Source organism: Thalassophryne amazonica, chromosome 1, assembly GCF_902500255.1.
Source record: "Thalassophryne amazonica chromosome 1, fThaAma1.1, whole genome shotgun sequence".
Taxonomy (NCBI): Eukaryota; Metazoa; Chordata; class Actinopteri; order Batrachoidiformes; family Batrachoididae; genus Thalassophryne; species Thalassophryne amazonica.
In genome coordinates this window covers 174195886-174221730 of record NC_047103.1, presented here as the reverse complement: position 1 = coordinate 174221730, position 25845 = coordinate 174195886, and the positions used below count along the sequence as shown (strand labels likewise).

General features: G+C 45.1%; 1 protein-coding gene across 1 annotated transcript in view; it reads right to left on the bottom strand.

The window, feature by feature from the left end:
- fmnl2b (formin-like 2b) overlaps positions 1-24676 on the bottom strand; it is a 360828-nt gene extending 336152 nt beyond the window's left edge. The window contains exon 1 of the mRNA XM_034179825.1: positions 24120-24676. Within this exon, the coding sequence (XP_034035716.1) occupies positions 24120-24236 (117 nt within the window). The 5' untranslated portion in view covers positions 24237-24676. The remainder of the gene's footprint in view (positions 1-24119) is intronic.
- Positions 24677-25845: the final 1169 nt, after the last annotated feature.

The following is a 25845-nucleotide window of genomic DNA, read 5'->3' as shown; positions in this document are numbered from 1 at the left end:
AGTGGATCAAGTTTGGGATTGTCTTTCCTGTGGTTCTTCGCATCACCCTGTCAACAGGCTAAGAAAAACTATTGAGGATCCATCTGTAGCGATTGACTTTATTCTGAAGAATCTAAAGCCTTAGGAGATTTTGTCATGGAAAGCCGCGCGGAGGCTTCGCACGTCAGGACCGATTCGCTGATCGAGTGAGACAAAGGAACCACCTCTGTTTCGGAGTGCCAGGGGACAAGTTGGGACAATGCCCAGCTCTCCACATTTCTCTTATACTCACTGGGCTGGTAAGCATTGAAAGCCCGAGATAGGCATGTCCCAACTTGTCCTCTGGCACTCCGAAACAGAGATGTTCCTTTGTCTCGCTCGATCAGCGAATCGGTCCTGATGCGCGAAGCCTCCACGCGGCTTTCCATGACAAAATCTCTTGTTAAAAGTGAAATCTGCTGGAAATCGCTGATGTTCAGCTCTTGTGATAACCAGAGAAATTGCTCACGACGGTCCCGGCTTCACACAGCCATCCGTTTAGAAATGATGTGGTGTTTTCTGCCTCTCGATGGCGGCTCGGAGCGCGGCGCACCATGCGCCATTGTGGGGTGTCCGTAAAGCTGTAGTAACAGTCCTTATTCTCTGTGAAGCCCGTAAAATTTTCACCGAAAATAAATTTTTCGAATGGTTTCCAGCTGCTTGTGCTCTAACAGTTTCTGAAAAAATTCTGATGGAAAAAAAGCCCAAATCATTCCGCCATTTCCTGACAATGAAAATCTGACGAGGGGGCAGGACCACTCCTCCCACAAGGCGTGCTCACAGGCGAATGACGCAACCGACAGGTGTGGAAAAAACTCATGCATGTGCACGAAGGTTCAAGCTTGGCTGACGTAAAAACATAGGAATCAAATCCATATGGTTTTTGAAAAAAATAATAAGGTCGGATACTTTTCTAATAGACCTCATAAATAAATCAGCACACACATAAATAAAACACTTAAATATTACGGTAAAGAAAAAAATAAAGGTAAAGAAACACACTTAAAGAAATATTTGCAGGTGGTGTGTGTATGTATCTACATGAGAATGAGTGTACAGGGGAGAGAGGAGGTGACAATAAGGAATGAAAAGATAAAAAGATAAAGTGCAGCTTAGTGCGAGTCTTGATTGAGTTTGATTGTTAGGGATGTGTGTGTGTGTGTGTGTGTGTGTGTGTGTGTGTGTGTGTGTGTGTGTGTGTGTGTGTGTGTGTGTGTGTGTGTGTTCGTGATAGACATGGAGGTGTAAGTCTGTGTGTGATAGGGGTAGGTCTGTGTGTTTAAGGGGGGAGGGTTCATGTTGATAGTTCTGTAGGGGGTGGGATGCAGTGGTTCACTGCAGGGGGCTAGGCTTTCACAGCTCTAGGGAAGAAACTGTTCCTGAGTCTTTTCGTGGTGGCTTTGATGTTCCTGTACCGCTTCCCTGATGGAAGTGGTGCAAACAGTGCATTGCCCGGGTGGGTGGGATTGGCAGCCATACGTCTGGCCCTCTTCTGGACTCGGACAATGTAAACGGAGTCCAGATCTGGTAGACGGCGGCCCACAATCCCCTGTGCTGTTCTCACCACCCGGGCTAAGTCCTTTTTGTTTTGTGACGTGCAGCTGCCATACCACACCGTCACACTGAGACACAGGATGCTCTCAATGGTGGCTCTGTAAAAGTTCACTAACAACTGTGAGGAGAGTCCAGACCGCTTCAGCTTCCTGAGGAAGAAGAGCCGTTGTTGGGCCTTCTTTACCAGGTGTGAAGTGTTCACAGTCCAGGTGAGGTCAGAGGAGATGTGGATGCCCAGGATCCGCGAACTTCACGACCATGTTTGAAGGGTGAGTGGCAGAGCAGACCTGGGTGAAGAAGGTGAAGAGGGCAGGGCTGAGCACACAACACTGTGGTGTTTCGGTGTGTTGAGGATCAGTGGTGCAGAGGTGGACTTCCCTATCCTCACCACCTGGGGCCTGTTGGTGAGGAAGTCACTGATCCAGTAGCAGAGCGATGGTGACAGACCCAGGTTGTGGAGCTTCAGGGCCAACACGTCCGGAAGAACAGTGTTGAAAGCTGAACTGAAGTCCACAAACAGCATCCTGACGTAGGTGTTCGGATGCTGCAGGTGAGTCAAGGCTGTGTGAAGTGCTAACGAGACAGCATCCTCCGTCGAACGGTTCTCCCTGTAGGCGAACTGCAGGCTGTCCAGACCTGCAGGGATAGCGTCCTTGATGTATTTCAGGAGGATCCGCTCGAAGCACTTCATGATGACTGGGTCAGGGCAACAGGACGGTAGTCACTGAGGCAGGTGATGGTTGTTGTTTTGGGCACAGGCACGATGATGGAGGACTTCAGGCAGACAGGGACCATGGAAAGCTGCAGCGACAGGTTTGAAGATGTCCAGGAAAACCTCTGCCAGTTGGTCTGCACACGACTTCAGGGTCCGACCTAACACCTTATCTGGGCCTGCAGCCTTGCAGATGTTAATTCTCCTCAGGGTGGAGGTCACCTGGTGCAGCTGCAGGGTGAGAGGTGATGCTGCACCTCTGGCTGAGGAAGGTGCACAGCCCCTCTGCTGCTTGGAGAGTCAAAGCGTGCAAAGAAGTTGTTTAAGGTGTCGGGCAGAGTGGGGTCATGGCTGACCTGCTGGTCACTGCGCTTGTAGTCCGTGATGGTCTGGATGCCTTTCCACATGTTACGTGTGTTATTGTCCTTGAAGTGGTCCCCGATGCGTTGCTTGTATCTGTGCTTCACCAGCTGGATGCCCTTTTTTAGTTCTTTGTGGGCCCTGCTATAGTCCAGTTTGTCTCCGGCTCTGTAGGCTGCATCTCTGGCTTTTAGCAGGGGCCGCACTGTGCCGTCCACTGTGCCTAACCCTAATCCTAATAAAGTTAAGATAAAATTAACTGTTAATTTTTTTAGGCATTTCATTTGGTATATCCAGCTCAAACAATCAATTGAATGTGTTTCAGAGATTTATTAAGTCATTATAGCTAATTTGTTACTGTGATATATACAAAGTCACTGAATTACCTTTTAGAGTATACGCAGATTGTGGGCAACACTCACTTTTTGAGTTGGAATATAAAGGGGATGCATAACCCAGTAAAAGACAGCAGACCTTTTGCACATTTAAAATCTTTTGAGTTCCGACATTGCATTTCTACAGGAAACACACCAGTGACATCCAGTGGATTATTTGCTGTTAAAGATAAAGATAAACTTTATTGATCTCACAGAGGAGAAATTCACGTTATGTCAGCACTTAAAAAACACACAAGGTGGGTGCAAGTAGATAAGGATAAGCAATAATAATAATACTTGTAACAGTACAAGACATAAGAAATGAGGTAGAAATAGAATATATATATATATATATATATATATATATATATATATATATATATATATATATATATATATATATATATATATATATATATATATAATATATATAATACCCATACACACATACACATATACATATGCATATATAGAAACATGATTGGGATTGAAAAGGAGATAGGAGCATGTTCTTTACAATATGTGAAATGGAGTTTAGATGTGGTAAGGTGTCATTAGTGCAGGGATTAGTAAACGAGTTGTTATTGCACATGATTTGTGGACATATTATTGCATGTGGTTATTTCACAGTGTTATTGTACAGTGTGACAGCAGCAGGGAGGAACGACCTGCGGTATCGTTCCTTCTTGCACTGAGGGTGCCTCAGTCTGTCACTGAACGAGCTGGTCAGCTCCACTACAGTCCGGTGCAGAGGGTGAGAGGAGTTGTTCATGATGGATTTGAACTTGGTTAACACCCTCCTCTCAGCCACCTCCTCCAGAGAGTCCAGAGGACAGCCCAGGACAGAGCTGGACTTCCTGACCAGCTTGTTCAGTCTCTTTCTCTCCCGCTCTGTGCTGCCCGGGGCCCAACAGACAACAGCATAGAGGAGAGCTGAGGCTACAGCAGAGTCGTAGAAGGTCTTAAGCAGATGCCTGCTCACTCCAAAGGATCTCAGTCTCCTGAGGAGGTGGAGGTGACTCTGGCCTTTTTTGTACAGGTTGTCTGTGTTGTGAGTCCAGTCAAGTTTGCTGTTTAGGTGAACACCCAGGTATTTGAAACTGTCCACAGTCTTTATGTCCTCCCCCTGGATGTTCACTGGTGGGTGAGGTGGTGGTTTCCTCCTGAAGTCAATCACCATCTCCTTCATCTTACTGATGTTGAGACACAAGTGGTTGCGCTCACACCAGTCCACGAAGTCTGTGATGACCGACCGGTACTCCAGCTCGTTCCCCTCAGACACGCGACCCTCAATGGCAGAGTCATCAGAGAACTTCTGGAGGTGGCAGCTGTCTGTGTTGTAGGTGAAGTCCGAGGTGTAGAGGGTGAAGAGGAAAGGCGAGAGGATGGGCCCCGGTGCTGCACCTTACCACCTCAGACTGACAGCTGCACAGCCACACGAACTACGGGTGGTCAGTGAGGTAGTCGATGGTCCAGGCAGCAAGGTATTCATCCACACCTGCGTCCTCCAGTTTCTCCTGCAGCAGCTCCGGTCTGATGGTGTTTGAAAGCGCTGGAGAAATCAAAGAACATGACTCTCACATCGCTCCCACTGGTCTCCAGATGGGTGAGCACTCGCTGCAGCAGGTAGATGACAGCGTCATCTATCCCAATGTTGGGTCTGCAGGCGAACTGCAGTGGGTCCAGGGTGTCGCTCACCATGGTGCAGAGGTGAGACAGGATGAGCCATTCCATGGTCTTCATGAGGTGGGAGGGCAGGGCAACTGGTCTGTAGTGGGCTGGTTCCTTGGCGTGCAGTGTTTTGGGAACCGGGACGACACAGGAGGTCTTCCACAGGGTGGGGACCACCCCCAGGCTGAGGCTCATGTGGAAGATTTGGCTGAGGACCTCGCAGAGCTCATCTGCACAGGTCCTCAGCAGCCTCGGGGGGATCCCATCAGGTCCTGCTGCTTTCCTCTGCTTTAGCCGCAGGAGCTGGCCTCTTACATAGGTTGGAGTTACAGTGAGGGGGAGAGGGGGAGAGGGGAGCTGAGGTGTAAGAAATAATTTTCCACACACATTTATTCAAAACACACAGCAAACTATAATAAACAACTGTTTTGACACTTTATAAAGGTAATTTGAGGTCTTGTGTGAAAGGGTGTACAACAAAAAGGTTCAAACAATAAGCACAAATGCACATTTTGAACAATATATATGAAATGGTCTATGCGTTTTGTTGTCCATTGATATGGTAAACAGTGCTTTACGCCAAGAAAGCAACAGAGTAATCCAGTAAGATTCACATGCAAACTAGTGGAGCAATCCTGATAGTTACACACTCTTTGTTTGAGCACGTTAGATTGTCATCAGAGGCTCTCCGTCTGCTTCACTGATCTCACTGAGTGCATTTGGAGCCCAATAGTATGTACTCATTGGAGCACACAGAGAGCTATTCAAACAGGCCAACTCGTAACACATCACTCCTGAAAACGATCTTTGGTTTTTTACGTGAAGTGAATCTTACCTACGATTGGATTTTGGAAAACCATGTGACGGTGAACCAATTCCAATTGGACACTCACATTGTGCACGTCATCACACAGCTTCTATGAGGAGTACAAAGATGGCAGATGGCTAGCTCGAAAAGTCCGCGGAGTTAACTTTTCAGCAAAAAAAATAAGTTTCTATCTCATATCATTAAAAAAGTTATTTATAATTTAGTAAAGCTTGATCTTAGCCATCGTATATGATGGCGCCGGCCCCAGAGGGTTAATATTTCACGCCTGTCAAGAACCCACAGAGAGGGCGCTACATTGGTGGCAGCGATGGCCGCTTGTGCAGGTTGTCGTATGTTTTGGCGTTCGTGCTGAGTGGTTATTTTGAGTTGTGACCATGTTAGCTTAGCTGCTTCAGTTTAGCTAGTCTGCTAACGAGCGTGGTGCTTCGGCAACATGTGGTGTGGGGACAAGGACCTGTCGAAGCTTTATACGGCTTGGACCACCAGGAGCTCACTTGGTGGAGAAGTTAGAGTCGACCTGCCTGCTCCTTTTGCTGGTGATGGAAGCCAGAGCTCTCACAGCTGGGTGTGGCAGCTAGAGGTTGCCGTCGGTGCGACATCTGTCGGCAGTGACTGCAATGATGAATTGGCGTGCATTCTGCCTACTCGCCTCAGTAAGGCGGCCTTTCTGCTGTGGGACAGTATTCTGCTGTCAAGATAAGGTCGGGACAGCGTTTGGGCAGAGACAGCTCTTGGGCCACTTCAGAGACAGCCTTTCTGCTTGGGTGCGTGCTCCGGGAGAGAGCCTGGAAGTGGATGCAGCTGACATGAGCCGGCTAGTGGTGGAGGTGTTCCCGGACTACGGCAGCAATGCAAAGTGTGAGGAGAAGTTTCAGCGTTTCTTGGCCAGCCTGGATCCAGCGTTGAAAGCTAAGTGCCTGGAACAGGGTGCGGCAGACGTTGATGAGGCCCTGGCTGTGGCTGAGCATTGTGAGAATGCCAGGGAGGCCCTACAGAGAGACAGTGAGAGTTCACTCACGAGTGTTTACCTGGGTCAGAGTGCAACTGTCCAGTCTGTGTCTGTTACGGATGGCCTTCAGAAGGCCATAGAGAAATTAAATGAGGACATGTGTGCAATGAGAATGGAGATGAGGGAGTTGTATGGGGAGAATCAGAGACTGAGAGCCAGAGATGCCGACAGGAGAGATCGTGGCCTTCGCTCTCCATCTGGGGGGCGCTGTAGCTGTGCCTGGGGGAAGTCTGGATGTCAATCCAGAGGGTCTGAGGACAGACGCTTGGGACGCTCTCCCCGCCGCCCACCTCATGACTATCCATGTGACAGAAGCTTCTCTCCAACAGCCAGGCCATCCTGGGGCAGGAGTCCCAGTACTGGTTGGAGGTCCTGCAATGAGGAGGAGCTGAGGAGACGCGGTGTGCGTTTCTTTCCACAACAGTCATCTGTGAAAGGTGGTCACCAGGGAAACAGACAGTAGCTGGGGTTGAGGCCCGGACGCCAGCCGCTCAGACCGAGGGCCCTGTATGGCATGACATGACTGAGGACGTGACAGAGGGTGCCACTGCTGTGGATGGTTGTGACCGTCCCACATCCTACATCAGGGGTGTGGTGGAGAATTGTGAGGTTCCTATTTTAGTCGACTCAGGAGCTAATGTCTCATTGATCAGTTCGGATTTTCGAATGTCCGTCACCACTTTGAGGAACCGGCCTTTGAAAAAGAACTATGTTAGTTCTCGTGTGGTTAATGGGCAAATATTGAATATGCCGGGCTCTGTTGAAGTGACACTCCGATTGGGTCCGACCTGCTCTCAGCACAACTTTTATGTACTGAGAGAGTCGACTCAGAGTTTTCTACTTGGGCTTGACTTTTTGACTAGGAACCGTGCGTTGCTGGGGAGCTCACCCACGACTGTTGTAATGTGTCGATGGCGAATGTGTGACTATACCCTCCTTAAGTGAGACCCTGGTGCCAGTGATGGTTGGTTCTTTCGGTGGCGCTATGTCACCTGCCTAAGGATTTCAAAGTGTATCTGGAACCCAATGCCCCAGAGTCGACAGAGCAAGTTGTAGCTCACTCTGTGAATAGTGTGAAAAATGGGGTCACATTAGCGCGTGTTCTCAGTCCATCTGGGGGAGCCGTTGAAGTTAAGTGGGGGCTGCACCTCGGTCAGTTCCACTCGGTGGGGAGAGATGACCTGGTAGCCCTCCCCAGTATTGCTAATGTGGGGGGCGCCTCGCCGTCGCCAGCGAGGAGCACATTCATCTTAGATGAGTCACCCATCATGATGCAGCAAAGGGAGGAGCTCTCGGAGCTCCTTCTGAGGTTTTCAGATGTTTTCAACCTGTCTGACAGGAACACGGGCAAATGCAGATTGGTGTCACATCGCATTAGAACCGGTGACCATCCCCCCATTAAACAACGGCCCTATCGCACATCTCCAGAGAAAAGGGCTGAGATTGAGCGGCAGGTAGCTAGCCTGCTGGCAGACGGAGTGGTAGAGGAGAGTTGCAGCCCCTGGGCAGCCCCGGTGGTATTGGTGAGGAAGAAAGGGGGAGAGTGGAGATTTTGTATCGATTATCGTCGCCTTAATGGGGTGACGGTTAAAGATTCACACCCCCTACCACGTGTGGATGACAGCCTTGATGCCTTGGCAGACTCGGCCTGGTTCAGCACACTTGACTTTTCTAATGGTTATTGGCAGGTTGAGGTAGCTGAGGAGGACCATGAGAAGACAGTCTTTACGACCGGTAGGGGCCTTTACCAGTGGCGGGCCATGCCGATGGGTCTGTCAAACTCTTCGGCTACCTTCCAGCGGATGATGGAACTTGTTCTGAGGGGTTTGCCCTGGCACATTTGCATGGTATATTTGGACGATTTACAGCCTCTCCTTTGACGATCATCTCCTCCACATCGAGGAGGTTCTGTCCAGGATACAGCAGCCCGGGCTGAAGTTGAACCCAAGCAAATTCCATTTCATGAGGGATCATGTGGTTTTTTTCTGGGCCACGTGGTTTCTCGACAGGGTCTCCAACCGGACCCCCGTAATATGGACAAGGTGAGGGCCTGGCCCACTCCACGTACCTCGGTGGAGGTGAGAGCATTTGTGGGCCTATGTTCGTATTACAGGAGGTTTGTGAAGGCCTTCTCAAAACATGTGACTCCACTGAACAGCAGAGTGTGAGGAGGTCTTTTCCTATCTTAAGGGGGTCCTTACCTCCTCTCCTGTGGTAACACTGCCAAATTTTTGCACTCCCCTTTAAAGTTTACACTGATGCCTCCAATGAGGCAGTGGGTGCGGTGTTGGCAGAGGATGGGGGGGGGGGGGGGGGGTCGAGAGGTTAGTGGCATATGCCACTCAGGCTCTCACAAAAACGCAGAAGAGGTGGTCCACTTTTGATAGAGAACTGTGGGCGGTCGTGTGGGCCGTGCATAAGTTCAAACACTATGTGGGACTGTCCACTTTCTCTAGCATAACTGACCATCATCTGCTGTTGGGCATCAGGAACATGGCTATGGACAATGACCCTACGAGTCAAAGAAGTAGGTGGATTTTGGAACTGGACCCGTTTAAGTTGGTCATGATTCACAAGGCTGGGGCCCAGAACAACAACACGGATGTACTGTCACACCGACCGGCTTCTTCCCCCGAGGGGACCCAGATAGGTCGGCTGGGGAGCTCACGGTCACCTCCGTGGGAGAGTCAGGCTGCTCCTCACCTCCCGCGGTGTCCCATTCAGGTCCGGAGGCTGCCTGCTCCCTTTCGGGGAGTGACTCTGAGCTGCGGGCCCGGCAACAGGATGACCCAGATATTAGCATAATGGTGGGGTTGTTGGAATGGAACGCGGCAAGACTGCCTCGTCGGCTGCTCAGGGGGTTATCTGCCAAAGTTCAGCTGCCAGAGTTCAGCCGTCTATCGATGGTAGGTGGACTGTTGTGTCGGACTGTGCGGCCGACAGCATCTGGGGAGGACCAAATTCAGGTAGTGGTCCCCTCGTCCATGGTGCCTGAGCTCCTGCAACAGTTACATGGGGAGCCTACTGCGGCATACTTCTCAATGGAGTGAGTGTGGGAGAAGGCGAGACGGTCTTACTATTGGCCCATCATGTTGAGAGACATTAAATGCTGGTGCGAGTAGTGTGAGGCCTGCCAGACCCACCGGTGCCCTGTTCCCAGACCGAGAGCACCTAGGGGGGTCTCAGGTGGCCCGTCCACTACAGAGGGTGGCGGTGGACATTTTGGAGTTGCCTTTGACCTCCGGGGGGAACAGATACGTTCTAGTGGTGGAGGATTACTTCTCCAAATTTGTTAATCTGTGCGCCCTGCCAAATCAGACAGTACTGATTATTATTATTCAGTGGCTGAATAATCACACTGAAAACCACACCAACTTGGCGCCACACTCGAAAGGCCCCTATCAGATCGCTCAGGTGTTGGCTTCAGGTGGGGAAGATGCCCTGACATACCACATTGTTAACCCTCTGGACTCGATGGAATGAGCCCAGGTTGTTCACCATGACAGACTCAAACTGTACACTCTGCTATTGCCAATGCATACGCCTCCTGCTGCTCCTCTTGCTTGCAGTCCCATCCGGCCAGCCGCCCAGGCCCCGGATGTGAAGGGTCAGCCTCAGGCTGCGAGTGGAGATTATGAACTCTGGGGGGATTCGAGGGCATCGATGCCCTCTCAATCTCGTGGAGGGAGAGTGGTGCGACCTCCAGTGCACTTCAAAAACTTCATTAAGTTTCTGAGTTCAGTGCAACGTGTTTGTTATGATTTTACAGTGTTTGGTGGATGCTAATTACATCCGACTATTCAGGAGTCTGTTATACTGCTTTTTTGTTGTTGTTTGTTATGGTATATGTGCTTTGTTTATGGTGGCACTAGAAACGAGGACGTTTCATTTTGAGGGGGGGATGTTGTAACAGACTTTCTGATGTCTTTGCTTTATCTTTATTTATTTCCTTATTTACTGTGAGGCTGCACAGGGTTAATTTTGGCACTGTTGTGTTACCGTAGACGGGAGGTGAGGAGCGACGGGCTCCCAGTTGTGTGTATGTGTGTGCGTACGGAAACGTACGGTAAAAGGAGCCAAGCTGTTGCTGTGCTCGAACGGTCCACAGTCGTCCCATCTCCTTTTTAATATTTCATGCCTGTCAAGAACCCACAGAGAGGCCGCTACATTCGCTAGCAGTTAGCGTTCACTAGCGGTTAGCTTTCGCTAACTGGGTCGACCCCCCGCCGTTACTTTTATAACTGTTTTTTTTTTTTTTTTTTTGCCTGTTTAATACTTCTGTTAGTTTTTAGTGTAACTGCTGTGAATTTTAGGTCATTAGGTCATTAGGTAATTCACGTCGGCAGTAATGACACCCGGTTACGCCAATCGGAGGTCACTAAAATTAACATTAAATCGGTGTGTAACTTTGCAAAAACAATGTCGGACTCTGTAGTTTTCTCTGGGCCCCTCCCCAATCGGACCGGGAGTGACATGCTTAGCCGCATGTTCTCCTTGAATTGCTGGCTGTCTGAGTGGTGTCCAAAAAATGAGGTGGGCTTCATAGATAATTGGCAAAGCTTCTGGGGAAACCTGGTCTTGTTAGGAGAGACGGCATCCATCCCACTTTGGATGGAGCAGCTCTCATTTCTAGAAATCTGGCCAGTTTTCTTAAATCCTCCAAACCGTGACTATCCAGGGTTGGGACCAGGAAGCAGAGTTGTAGTCTTACACACCTCTCTGCAGCTTCTCTCCCCCTGCCATCCCCTCATTACCCCATCCCCGTAGAGACGGTGCCTGCTCCCAGACTACCAATAACCAGCAAAAATCTATTTAAGCATAAAAATTCAAAAAGAAAAAATAATATAGCACCTTCAACTGCACCACAGACTAAAACAGTTAAATGTGGTCTGTTAAACATTAGGTCTCTCTCTTCTAAGTCCCTGTTAGTAAATGATATAATAATTGATCAACATATTGATTTATTCTGCCTTACAGAAACCTGGTTACAGCAGGATGAATATGTTAGTTTAAATGAGTCAACACCCCCGAGTCACACTAACTGTCAGAATGCTCGTAGCACGGGCCGGGGCGGAGGATTAGCAGCAATCTTCCATTCCAGCTTATTAATTAATCAAAAACCCAGACAGAGCTTTAATTCATTTGAAAGCTTGTCTCTTAGTCTTGTCCATCCAAATTGGAAGTCCCAAAAACCAGTTTATTTGTTATTATCTATCGTCCACCTGGTCGTTACTGTGAGTTTCTCTGTGAATTTCAGACCTTTTGTCTGACTTAGTGCTTAGCTCAGATAAGATAATTATAGTGGGCAATTTTAACATCCACACAGATGCTGAGAATGACAGCCTCAACACTGCATTTAATCTATTATTAGACTCTATTGGCTTTGCTCAAAAAGTAAATGAGTCCACCCACCACTTTAATCATATCTTAGATCTTGTTCTGACTTATGGTATGGAAATAGAAGACTTAACAGTATTCCCTGAAAACTCCTTCTGTCTGATCATTTCTTAATAACATTTACATTTACTCTGATGGACTACCCAGCAGTGGGGAATAAGTTTCATTACACTAGAAGTCTTTCAGAAAGCGCTGTAACTAGGTTTAAGGATATGATTCCTTCTTTATGTTCTCTAATGCCATATACCAACACAGTGCAGAGTAGCTACCTAAACTCTGTAAGGGAGATAGAGTATCTCGTCAATAGTTTTACATCCTCATTGAAGACAACTTTGGATGCTGTAGCTCCTCTGAAAAAGAGAGCTTTAAATCAGAAGTGTCTGACCTCCGTGGTATAACTCACAAACTCGTAGCTTAAAGCAGATAACCCGTAAGTTGGAGAGGAAATGGCGTCTCACTAATTTAGAAGATCTTCACTTAGCCTGGAAAAAGAGTCTGTTGCTCTATAAAAAAGCCCTCCGTAAAGCTAGGACATCTTTCTACTCATCACTAATTGAAGAAAATAAGAACAACCCCAGGTTTCTTTTCAGCACTGTAGCCAGGCTGACAAAGAGTCAGAGCTCTATTGAGCTGAGTATTCCATTAACTTTAACTAGTAATGACTTCATGACTTTCTTGCTAACAAAATTTTAACTATTAGAGAAAAAATTACTCATAACCATCACAAAGACGTATCGTTATCTTTGGCTGCTTTCAGTGATGCCGGTATTGGTTAGACTCTTTCTCTCCGATTGTTCTGTCTGAGTTATTTTCATTAGTTACTTCATCCAACCATCAACATGTTTATTAGACCCCATTCCTACCAGGCTGCTCAAGGAAGCCCTACCATTATTTAATGCTTCGATCTTAAATATGATCAATCTATCTTTGTTAGTTGGCTATGTACCACAGGCTTTTAAGGTGGCAGTAATTAAACCATTACTTAAAAAGCCATCACTTGACCCAGCTATCTTAGCTAATTATAGGCCAATCTCCAACCTTCCTTTTCTCTCAAAAATCTTGAAAGGGTAGTTGTAAAACAGCTAACTGATCATCTGCAGAGGAATGGTCTATTTGAAGAGTTTCAGTCAGGTTTTAGAATTCATCATAGTACAGAAACAGCATTAGTGAAGGTACAAATGATCTTCTTATGGCCTCGGACAGTGGACTCATCTCTGTGCTTGTTCTGTTAGACCTCAGTGCTGCTTTTGATACTGTTGACCATAAAATTTTATTACAGAGATTAGAGCATGCCATAGGTATTAAAGGCACTGCGCTGCGGTGGTTTGAATCATATTTGTCTAATAGATTACAATTTGTTGATGTAAATGGGAATCTTCTTCACAGACTAAAGTTAATTATGGAGTTCCACGAGGTTCTGTGCTAGGACCAATTTTATTCACTTTATACATGCTTCCCTTAGGCAGTATTATTAGACGGTATTGCTTAAATTTTCATTGTTACGCAGATGATACCCAGCTTTATCTATCCATGAAGCCAGAGGACACACACCAATTAGCTAAACTGCAGGATTGTCTTACAGACATAAAGACATGGATGACCTCTAATTTCCTGCTTTTAAGCTCAGATAAAACTGAAGTTATTGTACTTGGCCCACAAATCTTAGAAACATGGTGTCTAACCAGATCCTTACTCTGGATGGCATTACCCTGACCTCTAGTAATACTGTGAGAAATCTTGGAGTCATTTTTGATCAGGATATGTCATTCAAAGCGCATATTAAACAAATATGTAGGACTGCTTTTTTGCATTTACGCAATATCTCTAAATCAGAAAGGTCTTGTCTCAGAGTGATGCTGAAAAACTAATTCATGCATTTATTTCCTCTAGGCTGGACTATTGTAATTCATTATTATCAGGTTGTCCTAAAAGTTCCCTAAAAGCCTTCAGTTAATTCAAATGCTGCAGCTAGAGTACTGACGGGGACTAGAAGGAGAGAGCATATCTCACCCATATTGGCCTCTCTTCATTGGCTTCCTGTTAATTCTAGAATAGAATTTAAAATTCTTCTTCTTACTTATAAGGTTTTGAATAATCAGGTCCCATCTTATCTTAGGGACCTCGTAGTACCATATCACCCCAATAGAGCGCTTCGCTCTCAGACTGCAGGTTTACTTGTAGTTCCTAGGGTTTGTAAGAGTAGAATGGGAGGCAGAGCCTTCAGCTTTCAGGCTCCTCTCCTGTGGAACCAACTCCCAATTCAGATCAGGGAGACAGACACCCTCTCTACTTTTAAGATTAGGCTTAAAACTTTCCTTTTTGCTAAAGCTTATAGTTAGGGCTGGATCAGGTGACCCTGAACCATCCCTTAGTTATGCTGCTATAGACGTAGACTGCTGGGGGGTTCCCATGATGCACTGTTTCTTTCTCTTTTTGCTCTGTATGCACCACTCTGCATTTAATCATTAGTGATCGATCTCTGCTCCCCTCCACAGCATGTCTTTTTCCTGGTTCTCTCCCTCAGCCCCAACCAGTCCCAGCAGAAGACTGCCCCTCCCTGAGCCTGGTTCTGCTGGAGGTTTCTTCCTGTTAAAACGGAGTTTTTCCTTCCCACTGTAGCCAAGTGCTTGCTCACAGGGGGTCGTTTTGACCGTTGGGGTTTTACATAATTATTGTATGGCCTTGCCTTACAATATAAAGCGCCTTGGGGCAACTGTTTGTTGTGATTTGGCGCTATATAAAAAAATTGATTGATTGATTGATTGATTATTCTACTCCTGTGTAAATCTTAGGAGTGGCTAGCATTTTCACTAGCGGTTAGCTTGCGTTAGCTAGTCGACCTCCCCCGTTTCTTTAATACTTCTTTTAGTTCTTTCGTGTAACTGTTATGAATTTTAGCTTAGTACTTTACTCTTGTGTTAATCTTAGGAGTGGTTTACTCATAGGAGGGGTTTTTTCCTACAAGTTGTAGGAGAAACAGGAAGAATATAATGTGTTTTAGGATATTTGAAATTATCACTTGTGGATAATTTTACCTCGGAAAAGGGCACCACCTATCACTGCCTGAATGTTATTATAACAAGGTTGTAATATCATTGATTTTAGGGTAAGTCGATAGGAAATATTAAAATTATCTCAAAATTTTAGGAGTAAGCTCTGCATGTCAGATCCGACACCCTCTGTAAAACCATACAAAAATCACAGACAACTTCACACACTTAAGATATTTATTTAACTCTGGCAGGAGTTAAATAACAGGAAATATCACAGTGAGCAATTTAATGATAATGACATTCAATGAGCAATGATTATATGACGTTCAGATAATTTGGTTTTGTAGCGGGAGTTTTAGGAGTTAAATTCGTCCTAATTTAGCAGGTCATTTACTTTAGTATTTATTAACTTGAGAGAAGATTAATGATGTTGGATAGAGTTAAATAAAGCCACTCTGTTTATCTGGCAGGCTCCGGTCTTACTCTGGAGGCAGTGCTGCTGGTCTCTGTGAGGTCCAATGCTGGAAGCCGTCTGGTTTTTCAGTCGAGGACCCGTCCATCTGCACAGCTGTCTCCGGTACCCTGGCAAAGGAACTCTGCCAGTCACCCGCCAGGTTTCGCTGGTTACTGGGGATGCTTTCCGTGTAATTGCTGTGACTTGCGACGGCAGTTCACTCTCTGGGCGGCTTAGCTGACCTGGATTTTTTATCTCTGCAGCGCTCCGTAGTCTGGACCATCAGAATAAAGGTTTGAGCATCTTTATTCTCTATGAAAAATCAAAAATTCGTCTTTCGTCGTCGTACTTTTGGAAGTTGGGTCAAATCAAAACTCAATACAAAAATAGCTGACTTTAGGATAAAAATGTTCACGAGAGGAATTTGGATTTGAAGAAGAAAAAGGTTTTCATATGAAAAATCGAAAAAGGAAGTTAAATGCGCCTGCATGTTTAACTTGACAAAGGTTGAGCAAAAGTTATCTGTCAAAAAAAAAGAAGTAATTTCTTGTTGGCGCGCCCAAACAAGAATTAAGTTTTAAGCAACACGTGGCTTCAAACAGAAAGGTAGTAAATTAAGAAGTGCATGGCAAGAAGGCGAAGAGAAAAGAGAGAAGAGCGAAAAGAGAGAGATTTCCCATGCGCAAGCTCTTTTAAAGGTTTAAAAAGCTCCACCCCAAGAATTCTGAGTAATGTAGTTTTCAGAGTTTCTTTCGTTGATTTTATACATATAAATCAGTGTGGCTCCAAAATTCCCACCTCAAAAAATCAAACCAGTCCTGTAGGATAAATCTTGTAACTGGTTTTACCTGGAATTATACCACACAAGGCCTTTCTGGATTACGACACGGTGGCCGCTGTGATACGTTATGTGCATTTGGCGAACAATTGCAGAAGCTTCAACAATGGTCAACTTTTGTGCTGTCATCGGTTGTTCAAACAGAGGTGATAAAAATGAGGCAGGTCGCTCATTTTACAGGCTGCCAGCAGTTATTATGCATCAAGCAGTGGAGTGTTATGAGCTTTCTAAGCAACGCAGAGAGACCTGGCTCAGCAGATCTGAAGGAAGCTTTAATATGGACAGAACCAAGCAGACCACCCGTAAATTCAAATCCAAAGCCATCTGGAAGAGCGCTCCGGCTACCGTCATTGTGAAGAAGCCTCACCATTACACACCCAGCACCATGGCGCTAAGAGAGATCTGCCGCTACCAGAAATCCACTGAGTTGCTGACCCACAAGCTGCCCTTCCAGCACCTGGTGAGAGGAATTGCTCAGAACGTCAAGACTGACCTCCGCTTTCAGAGCCCCACTGTGATGTTCTGCAGGAGGCCAGAGAGACTGACCTGGTTGGCAGCTTGCGGATCAGCAGCTCAATGAATTTCTGGTAGGGGCGGATCTCTCTCAGCATCACGTGCCGGGCCTGTAACGGTGATGCTTCTTCACACCGACGGTAGTTGGAGTGCAAGCTGCTTCCTCTGAGCTTTTCCTCAGGTGGATTTATGGGTAATCTGCTTGGTTCTGGCCATATTAAGCTTACGCTGTGAAACTGCCAGCCACTTCGTTACATCGTCATTAAATTCACTATCCGGTATAACATACAGATCCACTGAACAAACTGCTACATATTCATCACAATAAACAGCTTTATCTCGATGGTTTAAAGCCTTGTAATAAGCTTTCATTCTTTCTATTTTCTATCACGCGCAAGCCGCGCAGTAATCCATGATGGAGAAGAGAGCAAATGGGTCATGTGATTGAAAACCCTCTATACTCTTGAATTTCCTAGTGCACAAAGTACACTACTTTACATCCTCCGAAAATCCTGCGTGATGTTGGAAGATATGGTGGCTCTCTTAGAGAGCCGTGTCCGTAAGTTAGAACAGCTTCTTAGCTCAGTGGAGTTAGATGTTAAGGGCACTCCAAATGAGGTTAGTGTTGAGCCGGCTAGCATGCCCATTAGCATCAGCCTAGAAACGCTGGCTGTGGAGGATGGCTTTCGGACTGCAGCTAGGCGGAGGAAGCACATAGGGCTTGGTGCCCGGTTGTGGTGCCCTGATCACACTCGCCACTGTGAACTGTGAATGGGTTCTCCCCTTTGAATTGCCTGATGTGAATTCTCTGAGCCCACGAGTGACTTCCACTCCTGTCTCCAGGTGTGTTTGTGTGTGTTACAAGACTTAGCAGCGTCAGTTAGCTCAATCAAATCATCGTGTCGTTTTCCCCCATGCACGTACACATGCAACTGTGTCTGCGCTTGTGTGTGCATACTACCAAAAAAAAGAGTGTGTACGTGCTCAGTGCAGTGAAAAAAAAATAACGTCAGAAATGAGTCCTGCTTTTCATTCCAAACTTCCTGCCAACAGCCTCCAGACAGCACAGTGGATTTGTTTTGTGTGTGTGTGTGTGCGCACGTGCATACGTGGGTGGGCGTGCACGAGCACGTGTTGGCACACGTTGTGCACGCGTGCACAAGGGCGTGTACGAACAAGTGTGCATGTACATGTGCGTGCTCGAGACACATGAGTGCATGTGAAACAAGACGTGCACGCGTGCATGTGTGTGCAGAGTGCAATGATACCAAACCTATGGAACCAAATTTGCACTCAAAATGGAACCAAGCTGCACTCTAAATGCAATGCAACACAAATGGGATGAATTAATCCATGCCATGTGACATACAAATCACCAATCAAATGACAAGGATCCACTCAGCCGTTATATAAAGTCAATCAATCAATCAATCAATTTTTTTATATAGCGCCAAATCACAACAAACAGTTGCCCCAAGGCGCTTTATATTGTAAGGCAAGGCCATACAATAATTATGTAAAACCCCAACGGTCAAAACGACCCCCTGTGAGCAAGCACTTGGCTACAGTGGGAAGGAAAAACTCCCTTTTAACAGGAAGAAACCTCCAGCAGAACCAGGCTCAGGGAGGGGCAGTCTTCTGCTGGGACTGGTTGGGGCTGAGGGAGAGAACCAGGAAAAAGACATGCTGTGGAGGGGAGCAGAGATCGATCACTAATGATTAAATGCAGAGTGGTGCATACAGAGCAAAAAGAGAAAGAAACAGTGCATCATGGGAACCCCCCAGCAGTCTACGTCCATAGCAGCATAACTAAGGGATGGTTCAGGGTCACCTGATCCGGCCCTAACTATAAGCTTTAGCAAAAAGGAAAGTTTTAAGCCTAATCTTAAAAGTAGAGGGGGTGTCTGTCTCCCTGATCTGAATTGGGAGCTGGTTCCACAGGAGAGGAGCCTGAAAGCTGAAGGCTCTGCCTCCCATTCTACTCTTACAAACCCTAGGAACTACAAGTAAGCCTGCAGTCTGAGAGCAAAGCACTCTATTGGGGTGATATGGTACTACGAGGTCCCTAAGATAAGATGGGACCTGATTATTCAAAACCTTATAAGTAAGAAGAAGAATTTTAAATTCTATTCTAGAATTAACAGGAAGCCAATGAAGAGAGGCCAATATGGGTGAGATATGCTCTCTCCTTCTAGTCCCCGTCAGTACTCTAGCTGCAGCATTTTGAATTAACTGAAGGCTTTTTAGGGAACTTTTAGGACAACCTGATAATAATGAATTACAATAGTCCAGCCTAGAGGAAATGAATGAATGTCACATAGTTATTCACATCGGCACCAATGATGTCAGGATGAAGCACTCAGAGGTCACAAAAATGGACATAGAGAGGACTTGTGACCTTGCCAGAAAGATGTGTTGGCATTGATTAAAACTCTCTGGTCCCCTCCCCTCCCGGGGTACTGATGAGACGTTTAGCAGGCTGACATCGTTATATAGGTGGCTGGCGCAATTTTGTAGACAGCAGGGTTTTAGCTTTATTGTTAACTGTCCTTTCTTGGGCCGCCGTGGCTTGCTGATGTCAGACGGCCTCCACCCTACTGGGGAAGGCGCGGCCATCTTGTCTGCGAAGATAAATAGAGCTCCACAGGGAGGGTAACATTAGGAATTTACAGCAGGCCACAGTGCAGGTGATTAGAGACCCTGCCAGGCTTATGACAAATGGGGCTGTGGAATCCATTAGCTTAGCGGGGAAATTAGTGCAGAAAATCCACTGTGGTGATAGTGCAGTTTATCTGCCATTGAGGGAAATTCAACAAGTTGAGACTGTGGCCTGCTTCCGTAGATGTGTCCATAAAAATCATAGAGGGATATGCTTTGCAACTTAATACCCATTACTACATTGGATGATGTTGAAATTGAGGATGGCCCAATGGTTGTTCCAGCAATATCAAAGATTTCATGTCTGCTACCAACAACTCGCATGGAATGTCTCAAACCTAAACCTACTTCTAGGCATCTTATATTTTGTACTCTGGAACCACCCCTAAACCCAAACAGTTCAACTGTCAACCCCACTGAGGTCCTTAGTCTGGGTCTCATTAACATAAGATCACTATCTGCAAAATCATTGTTGATTAATGATCTAATTATTGATCATCACTTAGATATGATTGGTTTATGTGAAACCTGGCTTAAACCTACAGCTGTCCTCCCCTTAAATGAGGCCTGCCCACCAGCATATACATTTAGTTACGTCCCTCGTGATGCAAAGCAAGGCGGGGATTTTGCTCTTATTTGTAAATCTAGGTTTAGCTTATTAGCTGTTGGGGGTCACAAATATAACTCGTTTGATCATCTGATTCTCCGCTCTGCTCAGTATATCATGCATTGCCAAGGTCTGAATAATAAATATCAGCCATATTACTTTGTCACTGTGTACAGGCGGGGTGGCAGGGGTGGTGACCAAGTGGTTAATGTGCTTGGTTTCAGTGCAGAAGGTTCCGGGTTCAAATCCCACCCCTGCCACATTTCTCCATGTAATGTGGAGTTACATCAGGAAGGGCATCCGGCATAAAACCTGTGCCAATTCAACATTCAGATCCACCTTGGATTTGCTGTGGCGACCCTGAGTGCAAAACAAGGGAGCAGCCATAGTTCAAAATTAGAAGTAATCCACCTTGCGTGGCGTGATGCTATCTTTGCGGACATATTACTCTGATTTGATCAACAAAAACAAGCATAACTCAAAGTTCTTGTTCGACACAGTGACAACACTTATTCATGGACAACCACCTGTAGTTTGCTCTCTTTTTACAGCACAAGATTTCCTGGATTCATTAGAGAAGAAAATAGAAGACATTAGGTTAAAACCCCTTCTAAGCCTGTATTTCCCTTTGATGGGATATTTCACTTTTTATTTGTGAGATACTGACATGCCAAAATGAGGTGGGTGGTAGGGCGTTAAACATATCCCAGCATGCCTTAACCCAGCCACTACACCCTACTATTGAGGTGGGCGCCATTACTGAGGTTTTACCTAGATTTACAGAATTTGATAGTGTCTCACTAGGCATGCTGACAAAACTCGTAATGTCAACAAAAAGCACAACCTGTTTATTTGATCCTATACCAACAAAACTGTTTAAGGACCTGTGGCCCACTCTTGGGCCGACTGTGCTGGAAATTATTCATCTTTCTTTAACTTCTGGTTCTGTTCCTAAATATATCAAATCTGCAGTGATTAAACCATTACTTAAGAAATCTAATCTTGACCCTAGTGTATTGAAAAACTATTGGCTGATATCAAATCTATCATTTTGCTCTAAAATTCTGGAAAAAGTGGTGTCACGGCAGCTCGTGGACTATTTTACTGAGAATAATCTCTTTTTCAGCCATGCCATCTGGTTTTGGAAAATATCATTCCACAGAGACGGCTCTCATGAAAGTGGTGAATGATCTTCTGCTTGCAATGGATTCCTGACATCACTATGGTTCTTGTGCTGTTAGATCTCAGTGCTGCATTTGATACCATGGATCATTATATTCTACTTGATAGGCTGGAAAACCATTTTGGGATTACTGGGAGTGCCCTTGTATGGTTGACGTCATACTTGACCAGTCGTTCTCACTGTGTTTTGTACAGTAATACTACCTCTAACCTTAGTGACCTGAAATTTGGGGTTCCACAGGGGTCCGTCTTAGGCCCCCTGCTTTTCTCCATTTATATAGCACCCCTTGGGCACATATTGTGGCATTTTGCTATGTTGTTGATACTCAGTATTACATGCCAATAACTGCTGGTAATCTCATTCACAAAAAATCCTTAGAAGATTGCCTTGCCTCAGTGAGAAGTTGGATGTCTAGAAACACCCTACTTTTTAAATTCTGATAAGACTGAAATGATGGTTCTTGGTCCAGTGAGACATCGGCATCAATTTGACCAGTTAACGCTTAGCCTAGACTCATGTGTCATACATCACACTGACAAAGTGAGGAACCTTCTGGTAATTTTTGATCCTACATTGTCCTTTGACCTCCACATTAGAAAGATTATGAGGATTCCTTTCTTCCACCTGTGAAATATAGTGAAGATTTGTCCCATCCTGTCTATGGCTGATGCTGAGACCCTGATCCATGTGTTTATCTCTTCTAGATTGGACTACTGCAATGTTCTGTTTTGTGGTTTACTGCAGTCCGGCATTAGGGCTGTCCAATTGGTTCAAAATGCTGCAGCCAGACTTGTGACAGGAAGCAGAAAGTTCGACCACATTGCAATCATTTTGGTGTCTCTTCACTGGCTTCCTGTCACTGTGAGATCAGATTTTAAGGTTCTGCTACTAGTCTATAAAATTGTTCATGGACTGGCACCTCCCCACCTAGCTGATCTAATTAAACCTTATGTACTGGCCCGGGCTCTGTGTTCTCAGGGTGCAGGACTACTTTGTGTCCCTAGGGTGAATAAGAAGTCTGCGGGTCACAGAGCTTTCTCTTATCGTGCCCCTGTTCTTTGGAATGATCTCCCTACATCAATAAAACAGTCAGATTCTGTGGAGATTTTCAAGTCCAGACTTAAGACGCACTTATTTTCCCTTTCGTATGGCTAGCATACTGGCATTGTATAGTTCTACTCTTTTTACTCTTTTAATTCATTTTATTAGGAAATGGAGCAGGCCGCGGCCTGAACTTTACCTAAATTCTGGGTCTTTTAGTGAAGCTTAGGGCTCATGGTCGGCGATCACCTTAATAATGCTTTTTTTTCTTGTTGTTTAATGCTGACAAATTATACAGTATATCTTGTCTTTCTCATGCCTGATTCTGTTTTTTTCTCTCTGTTTAAGGTGCGGCTCCATCCAGAGATGGGTGTGGTATTTGTGCTGGAGATCCTTTGTTCCTCTGCATGGATTTTATCACTTTTATCACCCTCTCTGTTGATATGTCTCTGTCCATATGCACTTGGTCCTCTGGTGCAATTTCTGGTATAGCCAAGCTGTTTAGAAAGTTGTTGTTTTAAGACAAATCTCTGTTTGTTTCTGAACTATAAAGATTAGGATAAAATTGTTTGAACTGAGTATTAATGTCATCAGGGTTGGTGGATTTTACCCCTGTCTGCATGTTTATTTCGGGGATAGTTTTTGCAGCATTGAACTGTCTGATTTGATGGGCTAACAGTTTTACAGCTTTCTGTCCATGTTCGTAGAATGTTTGTTTTGATTTGAAAAATAACTGTTCATCTTGCTTAATCAACAGGTTATCAAATTCTGTTTTTAACAATAATTTAGGGTTAGGGTTACCCTAACCTTAGCAGTGAAAGGTAATCCCAAAACGCTGCAATATGTGCCCAAGGGGTTCTATATAAAGGGAGAAAAGCAGGGTGCCTAAGACGGACCCCTGTAGAACCCCAAATTTCATGTCACTAACGTTAGAGGTAGCATTACTGTACAAAACACAGTGAGAACTGGTCAGGTATGATGTCTGTCTGAAATCTGTCTAATTATTGTTTCACAGTTTTTAAAAAAAACAGGATTTCTCTCAGACAACATCATTACCAAAGGTGAATCCAGCACTTAGAGGATTGACGATATATATGTATATGTAATGTGTGTGTGTACATATGGAGTTTTTTTGTTGTTGTTTTTGTTAAAAGAAAGCGGCTTCAGTCTGGGATCATGTGCTGCTACTGCTAGCCACTACATCCATCACACTAAAGATGTGTATTACAAAGGCTCGAAAGAAAAATGAAGTTGTGTGTAGAAGGTTTTTAGGAGTTTAATCAACAATATTTCAAAAGTAACTGCTCTTAGTTTCTACCCAGTTTTTCATGCTTTTCTGTAAAGAGGAAAAAACAATGATCTGAACTAAAGAGTAATCAGCTCTGTGGAAATGAACCAGTGACATGCACACATCAAACATGAAACCTTAAGACAGTGAGTTAACTTGTTAAATTGAACTCATCAGTTCTGCAAGATTTGTATTTTTATGTTTCTTATTTAATTTTAATTGATTCTTTTGTGTATTAATTAACTGTGAATCTTGTTACTGCATTTGATATTTATGCCAATTTTTTATGTGCACTGTGTTTTACATGCATCATATATTTGTTCTTAATTGTTTGGAGAATAAATTGCCCCACTAGAGACAAATCCATTTATTACAGATTAATATTGAGGCCTGTGCTATAGCCATGATCTGTATGTAACACCGAACCAACAAACTTTCATACAGAATTATGATCAGCTTTTCTTTTTAATAAGGAAAACCTGACATTTTTGTTCTTTCAAAAGAGGACATCACAATGAAAACCTGCTTTTTGCTAGATTGCACCTTTAGTCGTTCTATACATGGCTGGCAATCAGTTGTAGTTTGTGTATGAGCAGTTGTGTCTTGTGTGTAGTTACCAGGGCAATGGAGAACCTCTCCTCCAGCTCAGATGGATCAGGCATCGGAAGTCGAACCGGCGCTGCTCTGGATCGGATGACTGCCAGCTGGCTCTCCATACTCTCCGCATTCCCCATTGCACACAGTATGATCCGGCAGACTGAACACACCCACTCACACACACATGTGCTGAGCCATCACACGGTAAGAGACGGTCTGTCGGTGATGAAGGCCTCCCCACCTATCGCTTACAGTCATGCGTTAAAAACGTCTCCATCTTATGCCAGGTGTATCTATGACGATGATGATGCTGAGGATGATGATGATCCAGATGCACAGTTTGGTGCTGTGGCAGTGAGTGTGTACATGTGTTATGCGTGTGTGTGTGAGCGCGTGTCGCAGATCACCCGGTTAATCCTCCTTTCCTCCCCCACATGAAGAAAGAAAGGGAGAGTCAGTCTGCGGTCTCTCTCTTCTTTGTCTAGGTCTCTCCGCTGCTCTCTCTCCCCTTTATGTGTTCTTTCTCTACGCTGCTCAACCCTGCCTCCTCTTCATGCTCCCTCCTCCTCCTTAGACAATGAGATTTCTGCTGCCATAGGCTCCACCCCCTGTGCCCATGCACACATAAACAGGTTAAGAGACAAATACATGCACATCATGTGTGTTCCATTTCAAAACCAATTCAATATTTAGTTAAACAAGATTCAATTAAATACATTTATTTTAGGAATAATAGCTGACTTCAAATAAAAATGGACAATATTCATATTGGAAGAGAACAACATGGTTTGTGCCCTTCAGCTTTTGTCAAACTGGGCACTCTCATTCCCCATGATTTTGTCTCGCGACGCAAATTGAGTCCCTTTTAGTGTCATTTTGATCTTGGGGAACAGCTAAAAATCAGAGGGTGTCATGTCGGGAGTAGGGAGCCTGATAAATGAGAGGAGTGCTATGTTTGGGAGGAGGGTGAATTGTCATGATTAGGGTTGAGTATTGATAAGATTTTATCGATATCGATGCCATTATCGATTCCGCTTATCGATCCGATTCCTTATCGATTCCCTTATCGATACACCTTGTGAACTTTCTGTATACTAAAAGTAGGCTTTACCGATTTTCTATGTCAACAACATTTTAAATTGGTCACTGGATCCTTGATCTCTGGACATAAATAAAAATAAATAAAATCTGTTGTTTTTGTCAAAAGCATTTCCTTTCAGACATTTTGGCATGAATGTGTCTCCGTACCTCTGAGCTGAGCTCAGCCAGCTGCTGCACGTCAGCGCAGGACATCTCGTTTTTGGAGGAAAAAACATTTTGATTGATTGCAGTTTGTTTGTATTACAATGTTTGGAAAGAGGTGTCATTTGATTTAAATGGCATTTCTCTTTGAATTTATTAATTCAGACTGGACTCTATCGTTCTAACTTGACTTGTCAGAGAGCCGCGCAGCGTTTGGAGCTGTGTGAACAGAACGGAGGATGATTCTCGTTTCTTTCTCCCAACAAGACAGGAATCCCAGTTAGTGACTTTAATCTGCACAAAAGTGACTCACGAATGACATATTCAGGGATGAAAGTGGTGAAAAACAAAAAAAGCTGAAACCCAAAATTACCCCCCAACACCACCTGCACAAAACTGTTTGAATTCTAGAAGCTGTGAAATGCAATCTGGGACTATTCCAGACAATAAACTGCAGTGAGTGCAGCATCCATTTAGTGAGAAAAAACCCAACTTTCCTTATTC